Source organism: Rana temporaria, chromosome 9 (assembly GCF_905171775.1).
Source record: "Rana temporaria chromosome 9, aRanTem1.1, whole genome shotgun sequence".
Lineage (NCBI taxonomy): Eukaryota > Metazoa > Chordata > Amphibia > Anura > Ranidae > Rana > Rana temporaria.
In genome coordinates this window covers 131,541,974-131,555,292 of record NC_053497.1, presented here as the reverse complement: position 1 = coordinate 131,555,292, position 13,319 = coordinate 131,541,974, and the positions used below count along the sequence as shown (strand labels likewise).

The 13,319-nt window shown below is 45.3% G+C and overlaps 1 protein-coding gene across 4 annotated transcripts in view; it reads right to left on the bottom strand.

The window, feature by feature from the left end:
- Positions 1 to 13,319, bottom strand: part of SLC38A5 (solute carrier family 38 member 5) — a 141,348-nt gene that overhangs the window by 12,269 nt on the left and 115,760 nt on the right. For all 4 annotated transcript variants that reach the window (XM_040324525.1, XM_040324526.1, XM_040324524.1 and 1 more), the window contains 3 exons: positions 11,259 to 11,317; positions 6,894 to 7,034; positions 4,148 to 4,227 (listed from right to left, as the gene is read on the bottom strand). In XM_040324525.1, the coding sequence (XP_040180459.1) occupies positions 4,148 to 4,227; positions 6,894 to 7,034; positions 11,259 to 11,317 (280 nt within the window). The remainder of the gene's footprint in view (positions 1 to 4,147; positions 4,228 to 6,893; positions 7,035 to 11,258; positions 11,318 to 13,319) is intronic.

Here is a 13,319-nt window from a genome sequence, read left to right as displayed (position 1 = left end):
ATCTCAAAATGCACAAAAAAAGAAAGCTTCAAAAGGCAGAAGCAAACATGTATAAAAGTGCATTTGCAAAGACACTGTTCTCTTTTGCTGTGTACATAAAATGCCAACTGCGCATAAAAAATACGATGCAACATCACACGAATGAAACACAAAGACGCGGGTTTGTACAGCTTCACAGGAAATACCACAGGGCGATTTTTGATGCATCCAATTTCTTTCCAAATATATGCATGCCCTCTAGCAGTAGGTAAAGGTGCATGGAGACAGATGAACCCTGTATAAATCTTGTTTCCCAGCAACCAGCAGAGTGCACAATCACAGCCCTTTCATCCATTTGTAAATCTTAAAAAATAATAAAAAATACCCAGCATCTCTTTGTAGGTATACTTCAAACTATTTATTAAATGAAGTTTAAAAAATAGGGGTTTTGTATATACAGTATTTCTGTCTTGATTTTTTACAAACAAGACTAATGTAATAAAAAACGTAATATGTTTGTTTTTCTTTTTTTAAAGATAATTACGTAAAAAATATAGCTTCTTAATATTTTATGCTCTTAGTTTTAGTTAGCACGCTCCTTTTCACTTGTTTTCCCCTGTCTCTTTTGCTCCTTTGTTGTAAAAAGTTTAAATTTTTACACAGAAATTAATGAGTTGAGTTGCTTTTTTGAATGGCTCCATCTGAATAAAATTGAACTCTGGGTAAACTAAAAGTCCTCCCTGATCTTCTGCTCCCTAGAAAGGTCCTTGTAGCCACTTCTCCCCTGCACTCTGATGATCCAAGATCCTTTGACGTCATCAAGACCTTTGCAGGGATCCAAGTCCTTAGACATCGAGAGACAGACCACTGCTAAAGTGTGGGGAGTGGAATATTAGGCAAGTAAAGTGCTCTTAAAGTGGAACTCAACTGTACCTGAGCACTACAAACTGAAAACACTGTTTAAAGTGGTTGCATGAAGGTAAAAAAACATCACTATGTAGCTCCCCCTGAAGTCCCCCCCGTTACTTTAAAGAGCCTGATCGCAATCCAGCAATGTGCACAAGAGAGGCTGCACTCCCGGGTCTCTCCCTCCTCATTGGCTGAGTGAGCCAACGAGGAGAGAGAGGGGCAGGCTAAGCCCTGTTTTGTGAATCTTATGGGGCTCGGGAGTGAGCATTCATGAGTGCCCCCATAGCAAGCGAGAAAAGGAACCAAGGGCGCCGGTGGGGAACCCAAGAGGAAAAGGATCGGGGCTGCGCTGTGCAAAACCATTACACAGAGCAGGTATGTATAAGATATTTGTTATTTATAAAAAAAAGTATTTAACCTTTAATATTAATTTAATTTTTAACCCTTTCTCTGCCCTTTAAAGGTTAAAGCCAGGAGGCGGAGGTGTACATTCGGGTCATGTGACTGCTGTGATTGGCTGTACCAGCCGAATACCATGCTGGAAGTGTACAAGGAGTGTGCTCTCAGCACAGTAAGTAGTTTTTATAGGGCCGCATATATGTGGCCGCATATATGCGTGCGATCAGTGTCAAGGGGTTAAAGGGTAACTCCACTTTCATGGCAAAAAAATTGCAAAAAAAAAAAATATAGCATGTACAATTGCTACACAAGTCACATTGTATCTAAATAATATAAGAAATTATCTTTCCTTTTCAGTTTGCAGCACTGTAATTTTCTGAAAAATGCAATATGGCAACCTGAAGGCGTTCTGTACACAGATGGTATACAGAACGCTCCCTCCCCCCCAGAAATGTAATTTCCCGCTTGTGTTATTGGCTCACTGATTTTCCCTGAAATCTGCACCAAGATGCAAGTCAGATTTTGGACATCCTCCATCTAAAGCAGAGATACTCCATCTAAGTAGGGGTGCCCAACCTTTTGAGGAGTGAGGGCCACTTTAGTGACTAGGTAAGCGGTCCAGGCCACAATGAGCAGAGCCAGCAGATGACAGGTCCGTGTCCACTCTGCATATGCATAAGCACACTCTACTCTCTACTCTCCGATCAGACAGAAGAGGACAGATCTGGATCGGATTGGAGATAGGTGGGTGTAAACGGACACAAGTCCATTTACATCTGCCGCTCTATAGTGGTAAATGGAGGATCCAATTGGATCCACCTGAAAGACAGACAGGCGGACCCGATCAAACAGGTCGTGTGAAAGGGGCCCAACGCTGCCTTTTACACTGATGCACTGTGGTTAAACTGCGACCCAACTGACCTCAATCTTCACTTCTTCCTCAGGATTTCTACAGGTATCGGTGGCTGATGCTGTCCCCCAGTTAGGTATGGTTGGTGGCTGCTGCTGGCTGTCCTCCAGGGCTGGTACTGCTGGCTAGTCCCTCTGGCGGGTACTGTTGCTGGGTACTGCTGGCTGGTATCTGACCCACCATCCCTGAGCATCAGTGTGACAGGAGCTGGTGCTGGAGGAAACATGTGGCTGCAGTAAAGAGCAAAGCTAATGCTTCCTGTATCACTCCTGTCACAAGCGGAGTAAATTTGGTATCACTCCGCCTGTGACAGGATTCAGCGCTATATAGGAAAAAGGAGGGGGACAGGCGCTATAAAGGAAGCATTGGCTCTGGTTTCTGTTAGTGTTTGGTTAGTGTCTACTCCATTCTTCCCACTGATGCTCGGGAATAGCAGGTCGGGAACCCGCAATCTGGGCTTGCCAACCCGCCATCCCAGAGCAGGAGGTGGCAGGCCACATCAGAGGGCACCCCTGATGTAAAAGGATGCAGACCCTGCCACTTTCCTCAGAACCCTACAAATGCAGCAGCTGATAATTATATAGTCACTCTCATTCACATTAAAGCGGGGGTTCACCCTATAAAAAAAAAAAAAAAAAAATTTCTTCTAGCATAAAATTAGGCATAGTAGCGCGAGCTACAGTATGCCTGTCTTAATTTTTTTATCCCCGTACTCACTGTGTAATCGTACATAGAAGATTCCGACTGCCCACGGGGAATGGGCGTTCCAATCCAGACGGAAGGTGATTGACGGCCGGCTCTGGCGCGTCACGCTTCTCCGGAAATAGCCGAAATAGGCTTGGCTCTTCACGGCGCCTGCGCATAGTCTGTGCGCAGGCGCCGTGAAGAGCAGAGACCTACTCCGGCTGTCTTTGGGGAGCGTGACGTGCCAGAGCCGGCCGTCAATCACCCTCCCTCTTGAAAGGAACGCCCATTCCCCGCGGGCAGTCGGAATCTTCTATGTACGATTACACAGTGAGTACGGGGATAAAAAAATTAAGACAGGCATACTGTAGCTCGCGCTACTATGCCTAATTTTATGCTAAAAAGTTGTTCTGCAGGGTGAACCACCGCTTTAACTTTGCTCATGGACACAGACAAACAAACCGCCATTTCTTTAGAATAACAAAAAGGTAGGAATCTGCAGCAGAGTTTGTTAAAATCCTTGCAATATACAGTATATTGATCACCCAGAGTGGAATGTTTTTTTCTCAACAAAAGTGGAGTTACCCTTTAAGTACACTAAAAAAGTGAAGTCAAGAACTGGCTGTGCTGCCAGACAAATTCCTGGATTAGAAAACTGGCTGAACAGAAATAGCATTATGCCGGCAATAAGACAGTTCACAGTTATGCATTTCAACAGTGAACACAGCTGAATTCTGACGGGGAATGCCACACGCTCTCCCTCTTTGCATTGCTTAGGCTCCATTCACACTTGTGCGACTTGTCATGCTACTTTGGACACTATAATTGCATGACAAGTCGCACACCATGTTTTTTCAATGACATCTGTTCAAATATATGGGATTTAAAAGTTGCAACAATGTTCCTGCACTACTTTGGTCTGACGTTCATGCGTCTCGAGTGCCATAGACTGCAAATGTAAACCTTCAAAAGTCACATGAAAGTCGCAATGGAATGTTCTACATGCAACAGTTTTCCATTATTGTTGGTCAAAGCCAAAGTCGCATTCCAAGTCGCACCCATCCAAAAATGAATCAAAGTTGCAAAGCTGTCACAGGACTTTGCAGTCATACAAGTGTGAATGGAGCCTTACTCAGATAACCTGCTTTTGTGGTGTGTGTACAGTACAGAAGTTGTGCCATTGGTGTGGTGTATCACATGTTAGACCATTATAGATCCACATTTTTAACACAATTAACACATTGTCGCTTTACCCCAGCTGCCTACCTGCGGAGCTCGGTATATATGGGCAGGACTTCAGGGTGGCAAACAAAAGCAAAAGCAACGATAGGGATGGCATATGCAGTCTGAAATAAAATATAGAAAAATGGGATTACTTTGTGAAACTACAGTCTACAGGGAGATTCGTTTTATGTTAATAATCCAATCAGTAGGAGGTTAAAAAAGAAAAAGAAAAGGAGGGCCATCATCATCTCTTTACATATACAGCCTCTGCCTATTGCTTTTTAGCACCATACATACAATGGTTGTTCTCCACTGGTCCTCTTATCTTACTGCAGGTTTAAATGACTGAAAACAGACTCTCAAGTCTCTAATGACATAAAACATCCACAATGTTATAAGAAAATAGACACCAAAAAATATATAGCAAAACAATATTAAGTGTCCATCCATTAGCTGACAGCTGAAAAATAAATTCCGGCAATTACTTAAAAAAAAAATGGAGTGGGGGTCCCCCACAAAATCCATACCAAACTCTTATCCGAGCATGCAGCCTAGCAGGCCAGGAAAACAGGGGGACAAGCGAGCGTCCCCCCACCCTCCAGAACCATACCAAGCCGTATGCCCTCAATATGGCCCCCACACAATTATTTTTATATATTTTGGTGTGGGGTTCCCCAAAAAAACCATACCAGTCCTAAGGTTATGGGTTTGGGGGGGGGCACACGCTGTTTTTTTCTCAAGTGTGTATTGCCAGCATTTATTTTGTTTACATTCAGCATTTCCTGCTGATAGCTGATGCGTCATCTATTGTTAAAGCGGAGGTCCCACGAAAAAAAAAATATTAAAAGCCAGCAGCTACAAATACTGGAGCTGCTGACTTAATAAATGAACACTTACATGTCCATCGCGCAGTGGCGGTTCGTCCATAGAGGGCGCCGGAGCGCCGCCCCCTCTGGCTCTCGCACAGCCACTGAAATACATAGATTCATGCATTGCATGAATCTATGTATTTTCGCCGCTGCCGCCCGCTATTCAGATAGCCGGATGGTGAGCGCCAGCCACCTGAATAACGGCAGCTGGTTGGCTGTGTGGAAGTGCCCATCAGAGCCAGCGGCTCTGATAGGCTTTCTGAGTACAGCCCTCAGGCTGTAGTCGGCTTCCGAATGCTTATCTAAGGGACGTACCGGCGGTGCGTTCCTTGGATAAGACTGACAGGCGTCTCAGCCAATCAGGTTCACCGGTTCTGGTTACCGGTAACCTGATTGGCTGAAGCGTCATTGAAGGCAGGAGAAGACATCGAGGGATGTGGAAGGAGGATGGCTGACCCCCAGAAAGGTAAGTGCCGGGCGGGGGGAGGGGAATTTTACAGGGCACAGCGGCGACAATGGGCACAGTGGCGGCAATTAAAGGGCACAGTGGTGACAATTAAAGGGCACAGTGGTGACAATTAAAGGGCACAGTGGCGCGTTTGATGGCATGGCACAGTGGTGACAATTGATGGCACAGTGGCTGCGTTTGATGGCATGGCACAGTGGTGACAATTGATGGCACAGTGGCTGCGTTTGATGGCATGGCACAGTGGTGACAATTGGTGGCACAGTGGCTGCATTTGATGGGCACAGTGGCTGTATTTGATGGGCACAGTGAGGCTGCAATTGTTTTTTTTTGCCCCCCCTAAAAATTTTGAGCACCAGCCGCCACTGCCATCGCGCCCACAATGTTGGCAGCAAAAGACAAGCAATCGCTCAGCTCTCTGCTGCCCCGCCGCCATCCTCGGTGAGGGAATCAGGAAACTGAGCATGTGCGAGTAGCGCTGTGCTTTCCCAGTGGTCCCCGCTGTCTCCTGGGACCAGTGTGTGTCCCAGAAGACAGCGGGGGGGGAGGGGGGGGGGAAGTAGAGTGACTCCCGTGGGAGTCATTCCCGGAAGTGGGTGCAAATACCTGTATTATACAGGTATCTGCACCCCCCTAAAAGGTGCCAAATATGACAGCGAAGGGGGGGAGGGTTGCGAAAAGCGGAAGTTCCGCTTTAAGGATGCGGCGGCTGGCTTGGTGGCCCGCTCCCCAACAACCAGCTATTCACTGGTTGTCAAGGACGCCGGTGGCTGCCTGCTCCTTACCAAAACACTAGCGCTCCTAAACACTGCAAAAAAACACTGCTAAACGTCATCAGAAAACGCTTAATATTAGCATTTTTTACCATTTTTTAAGCTGTTAGTGTGCATGGAACTTCAGAAAGGAAAAAAAAAAGTTAATTTTGTTTTTACTTATTTTTGTGAAGTGTGATTTTTAATGCTTGGTCCATTAACTCCAACCATTTGTTTAGGATAGAGTGGGAAGAATTAAAATGTATGTCTCTGTCTGTGAGCCCATTGGGTAGATAATATACCTTTGCATCCTGTAGAAGAAATAGGGAAGTAGTTGTCACAGGGACAGGAAGGAAACAATAGCTAAAAAAAACGATTTTTAAAAGTTTCCACACAATTTATTGTGGCAACCTGTGTTCCCTTCATAGATATTTCCAAGTACTTCCTGATCTGCCAGGAAATAAGGGTAAACCTTCCCTATATGGACACAGCCAGCAACAAAGACTCTTGTCCTTTCCTTCCCTATCAAAAGCAAAACTAACTGTTTCAGCTGCAGTTGATACCAAATTACAGTAAACCAACTGAAGCTAGTGAAAATGTATCGACCTTTCTAAACTGGGATCTTGTTTCTTCTTGCCTATAGTACTTGGTGTTCAGTCATTGATGAAACTAGCAGGGGCGGTAAAATTAAACAGACATACCTGAGTGTTGAGAGTAAACATCTTAGCTGTGCACGCCTCCCCTGTGGCAGAAGTAGTATTGTAGCCATTAGTGTAGAGGTTATGCTCCGTGGTTGTTGAGTTGCTTAGAGGACAAGGTATTACAGTCTTCTTGTATATGACCTGAACAGGATGATCAGAGAACATAGAGGGGACATATCAATAGGTGTGAAGACAAAAGGGTTTAGCCACATTTTTTATAATCCAGAGGCATAGGAGGCAAGTGTTGGATTTTTTGGAGTTAGTTTTGGCCTACTACACCTTATTTCACAACAGTGGTCTCCAAACTGCTGCCTTTTGCTTGACCTTATCCAGCCCTTGCAGCTAGGGTTACCACCTCTCCGGGATTCACCCGGACAGTCTGGGTTTTGAATGTTGTGTCCGGGTTTCAGGCAGACTGAAACCGGGACACATTATTCAGACCGGCTGTGGCTCCCCAAGTAACCAAGATAGCCACACACAAATCTGTTGCCATCCGGGAGCTGCGGGTGGCTAACTGGGGGAAGATTTGGCATAACTGGGAGGCAGGGCGATGATGTCAACAAGAGCAATTTGGCTACACCCACTGTTCACTGCTGCATGCTATGCGCACCACATTTCTACTCTCCTTGGGGCACCCAAAGGTGTCCCAGGCCGCTAAAGTGTTCGGGTTTGGCTTAAAGAAAAGGTGGCAACCCTACTTGCAGCACTGTTCCTCCCACTGATACAAGGGCACTATTCCTGCCACTGACACCAATGGTAGGGCATAATTCCTCCCACTGATATAAACAATGAGGTACTATTCCTCCCACTGACAACAATAGGGCACTATTCCCTCTACTGGCACTGCAGATGGGGCACTATTCCTTCTACTAATACCAACAATGGGTCATAATCCTCCCACTGACACCAACATTGGAGCATTATTCCTCCCACTGATGCCAATGGTGGTGGTGGGGGGGGGGGGTATTCTTCCTCCTACTGACAGTGACCACAGTTTTTTTTCACTTCCACTGACCACCAAGCATTAAGGTTGTCTATTCCCACTCATGCGGGGCATTTGCTATTCCCACTGGCCACAGCCCCCCCCCCCCCAAAGTCTGAAGAACAGTATACTGGCTCTTTTTTTTTTTTTTAGTTTGGAGACCCCTGGGCCCGGATTCAGAAAGATGAGCGCATATTTTTGTGGGCGTAACGTATCTCCAATACGTTACACCGCCGTAAATTTGGGTGCAAGTTCCGTATGCAGAAATAACTTATGCCCTTAGTTACGGCGGCGTAACGTATGTGTGGCGGCGTAAGCCCGTCTAATTCAAATGGGGATGTTGTGGGCGTGTTTTATTAAAATTTCACTTGACCCCGCGTATTTGATGTTTTTTGTGAACGGCGCATGCGCCGTTCGTGAAAAAATCCCAGTGCGCATGCTCTAAATTACGCCGCAAAGCCTCATTGGTATCGATGTGAACGTAACATACGCAAAGCCCTATTCGCGAACGACTTACGCAAACGACAGAAAATTTTCAAAACTCGGCGCGGGAACGACGTCCATACTTAACATTAGCTACGCCTCATATAGCAGGGGTAACTTTACGCCGGAAAAAGCCTAACGTAAACGAAGTAAAAAAACGTACGTTTCTGAATTGGCGTAAATACCTAATTAGCATATTCCTCGCATAACTATACGGAAGCGCCACCTAGCGGCCAGCGTGAATATGCCGCCTAAGATACGACGGTGTAACACACTTACACCAGTCGGATCTTAGGGAAATCTATGCGTAACTGATTCTCTGAATCAGGCGCATAGATACGACGGCCCGCACTCAGAGATACGACGGTGTATCAGGAGATACGCCGTCGTATCTCCTATCTGAATCCGGGCCCTGGTCTAGAACATTAGATATCCATTATCTATCCTCAAATTGTTAAGATTAATACGTTGCAGTTTACCAGTACTTAGATGTGGGGTCTGCATTCCTTTTTTTGGTCTTCGTTCCTTTTATCTGGTTATCCTTCCTGTCCTAGGGTGTCAATACACACTCACCTTACTGTATCTATGAAATAGCAGCATTGTCACCTTACAACAGAAAGCCTGTTAGGACTTCAGAACACCTGTCTGATCTCATCTCCGTAACATGCGGTGGAGGTGTTCTGTACTGTAGTCTACAGAGATAATAGATCAAGGCTTTTAACACTGATAACAGTGCAGCACAGGCACAATGTACAGGAAGTTAAGAACTCACTAGATTTCTGGCAGAATCTCCAGGTATTTTTTTTTTTTGCATTTTTAGAACAGATATAATACACTTTAAATGGTATACTTGAAAGACTAAAAAGAAGCAAATGAGAGATGTTCGTCGTTGGGTATTGCATACACTATAATTGTGCACTGTGATGGGAGCCAAGCAAGGGTTTAGCATTCTAACCTGTGAATAACGACGTCTACGAATCCATACACTTTGTAGCCACACCTGACAATCACCCCTATTTTGGTTTCAAAGTCCTAATTGCATAGCACTCAAGGAAAATGAAGCCAAGGTAATAAATGTTATTAGGATGAGCTACAGGTCGGATCTAGCTTAATTGATCTGGGGGTGCAGAAAAAAAAAGTCAGGGGGCATAATGACAATACTGACTGACAGTCACGTGAGTTACGACTCGGAAGTCACATCTGACAGGTGTGCTGAGACAATGTCAGTATGTAATAAGCTGTCAGTGGATTAGGATGATTAACAGAACCTGTGCCTCCATAAATCAGATGTCTCTACCAGCAGGGGCGGACTGACCATTTGGGCACTCGGGCACTGCCCGAGGGCCCCATGCCACTAGGGGGCCCCATCAGAGCTGCCAACCCCAGGAAAACCAGGGACAGTATGTAAAAATGTGTGTTTTTTTTACATCTGTCCCTGAAATGTCCCTTACCGACATCCTTTTGGTCTAAAAATCCCAAGATTATAGCTGCCCCGCCTCTCCAGTACCTTTTTAGTGTGTGTATGTGTATTCTGTGTGTGTGTGTATACACTGTATGTCTGTGTGTGTATACTGTGTGGCCCCATAATCTATTGCCCGGGGGCCCCATAATCTCCTATTGCCCGGGGGCCCCATAATCTCCTATCGCCCGGGGGCCCCATAATCTCCTATCGCCCGGGGGCCCCATAATCTTTCTATTGCCCGGGGGCCCCATGAGTTGTCAGTCCGCCCCTGTCTACCAGTTTCCCTCTTTACATCAGAATCCTTTATCAGAGTTCCCCCTTACATGAAATGTCGGAATTAAATTGCCCCCTTACATTAACTGCCCCCTCAGAGTTCCCCTTACATCAATTGGCCCACTCAGAGTGCCACCTACATCAGCTGTCCCTATCAGACTGTCACTTACATCAACTGTACCTATCAGAGTGTCACTTACATCAACTGTACCTATCAGAGTGTCACTTACATCAACTGTCCCTATCAAAGTGCCACCTACATCAACTGTCCCTATTAGACTGTCGCCTACATCAACTGTCCCTATCAGTGTGCCACCTACATCAACTATCCCTCTCTAAGTGCCACTTACATCAACTGTCTGTCCCCATCAGAGATTTCTATTGTCCCCTTTAGAGTGTTCCTAATCAGGTTGCCCTCTTATTTCAATAGTCCTTATTAGACTAGCTCACAGTGATCAGTGGATGCACAACTAAGATCTGAAGGGGCTTAGCCCACCCCAGCACCCCGCTAGATCTGGGCCCGCCTGATCATCTACTGTCTTGTAATAGGGTACTTTGCTTTGTCCATCTATACATCAGCTATTGCCGGTGGGAAAAACAGCTTTGCATTGTCCTGTTGAGTGTTACATGGCAACATATGCATATCCTGCCCCAATATAAAAAAAAAAAAAAATGTTCTTAAAAAAATTGGGGTGATTTAAAGGTTTCTTATAGCATCTAGAATCCAATAGGAACTCATTCTCCAGTGCGACAGAGTAAAAAGTGGGATCCTTTGCTTTTGATCGCTTTGTCTGCAGAGATAATGGCAAGCATAATGGCAGGTGGTGGTGGTCTTACCAAAACCTAACGTGTGTATAGCCCAAAAAAAAAATGGTTACAACATCTGTCTGGAGATTAGTTCTTATTGATTAGGAGAAATTCTCATAATTGAATATCATCAATAAACACACTAACAAAAGGAGGAAAACCTTTTTTCCAAGGCATTTCTATAGCTGTCAGTAAAAGACCATGCTCCATGGCTTCTTAGAATTGCCCCAAGACTCCTGGATGGGACAGAAAGAACTTCAATTCTGATGTGGAAGTTTAGGAAATTATAAAATACTATTTAGAGAAATACCAGAACTGCAAAGTCTGTTTGTTATAAAAGCCAAATATTTAAGCTTACCGCACACAAGAAGAAGACCATACAGCTTAGAGAGAAGCCACTTGTATAGCCCAGATAACCTGAAAGAGATACAGAGATTATCCACATATGAGGATTCAGTCACACACTTTAGAACTCCTGGAACAAAATGTTTTATTTAACCGCTTCAGCCCCAGGGGATTTGGCTGTCAAATCACCAGGCCACTTTTTGCGATTCGGCACTGCGTCGCTTTAACTGACAATTGCGCGGTCGTACGACGTGGCTCCCAAACAAAATTGATGTCCCCTGTTCCCCACAAATAGAGCTTTCTTTTGGTGGTATTTTATCACCTCTGTGGTTTTTTGTTTTTTTGCGCTATAAACAAAAATAGAGCGACAATTTTGAAAAAAAAAACAATATTTTTTACTATAATAAATATCCCCCAAAAATATAGATAAAAAAAATGTTTTCCTCAGTTTAGGCCGATATGTATTCTTCTACATATTTTTGGTAAAAAAAACAAAAAAAATCACCACAATAAGCGTTTATTGATTGGTTTGCGCAAAAGTTATAGCGTCTACAAAATAGGGGATTGATTTATGGCATTTTTATTATTTTTTTTTTTACTAGTAATGGCGATGATCAGCGATTTTTATCGTGACTGCAACATTATGGCAGACAGATCGGACACTTTTCATGCTATTTTGGGACCATTGTCATTTATACAGCGAGCAGTGCTATAAAAATGCACAGATTACTGTGTAAATGACACTGGCAGGGGAGTTGTTAACCACTAGGGGACTAAGCGTGTCCTAGGGAGTGATTCATAATTGTGTTGGGGCTGGGCTACCAGTGAAATGACTGCTGATCACTGCTCCCGATGACAGGCAGCAGAAGATCAGTGTCCTGTCACTAGGCAGAACAGGGAGATGCCTTGTTTACACAGGCATCCCCCCCCCGGTCTGCCGCTCCGTGACACGATCGCTGGACATCGAGTCTGCGGGTCTCGCGGGCACGGTCGCGGAGCTCGTGGCAGGGGCAGGTGCGCGCGCCCACACGGTGGCAAATTTAAAGGGACGTACATGAGGGGGAGGAGACAAGACCAGTCAACCTGCACAAGGAGAGTACAGAAGTATTTGGTCTTTATTACAGCAAGCTCCTACACAGAGACAGGAGTTGTTTCATGTGGAATTACTGCATAGATCTAAAGTAATCCACAAAGGGCATCAAGATTTAAGATTCATCTCCCCTTCTTTTTCTCTTATGCCTTAAATACCTACACACTGTGATATCAGCACTTTATCATTTTCCGATCTTTGTTGCCTACTTTGTGACTGTGTGGTTTCTACAGATTGTACCTTCCTATACATATCATGGTATCATATGGTACTACATTTAGTGTGGTATTACATTTATCATCTGTTGATATTTTGTACTTTGAAACAGACTGTACACCGGACAGAACACCCAACACAAAACTGTACACCAAGTATAACACCCAGCACAGACTGTACACCGGACAGAACACCCAGCACAGACTGTACACCAGACAGAACACCCAGCACAGACTGTACACCAGACAGAACACCCAGCACAGACTGTACACCAGACAGAACACCCAGCACAGACTGTACACCGGACAGAACACCCAGCACAGACTGTACACCGGACAGAACACCCAGCACAGACTGTACACCGGAAAGAACACCCAGCACAGACTGTACACCGGAAAGAACACCCAGCACAGACTGTACACCGGACAGAACACCCAGCACAGACTGTACACCGGACAGAACACCCAGCACAGACTGTACACCGGACAGAACACCCAGCACAGACTGTACACCGGACAGAACACCCAGCACAGACTGTACACCGGAAAGAACACCCAGCACAGACTGTACACCGGACAGAACACCCAGCACAGACTGTACACCGGAAAGAACACCCAGCACAGACTGTACACCGGAAAGAACACCCAGCACAGACTGTACACCGGACAGAACACCCAGCACAGACTGTACACCGGACAGAACACCCAGCACAGACTGTACACCGGACAGAACACCCAGCACAGACTGTACACCGGACAGAACACCCAG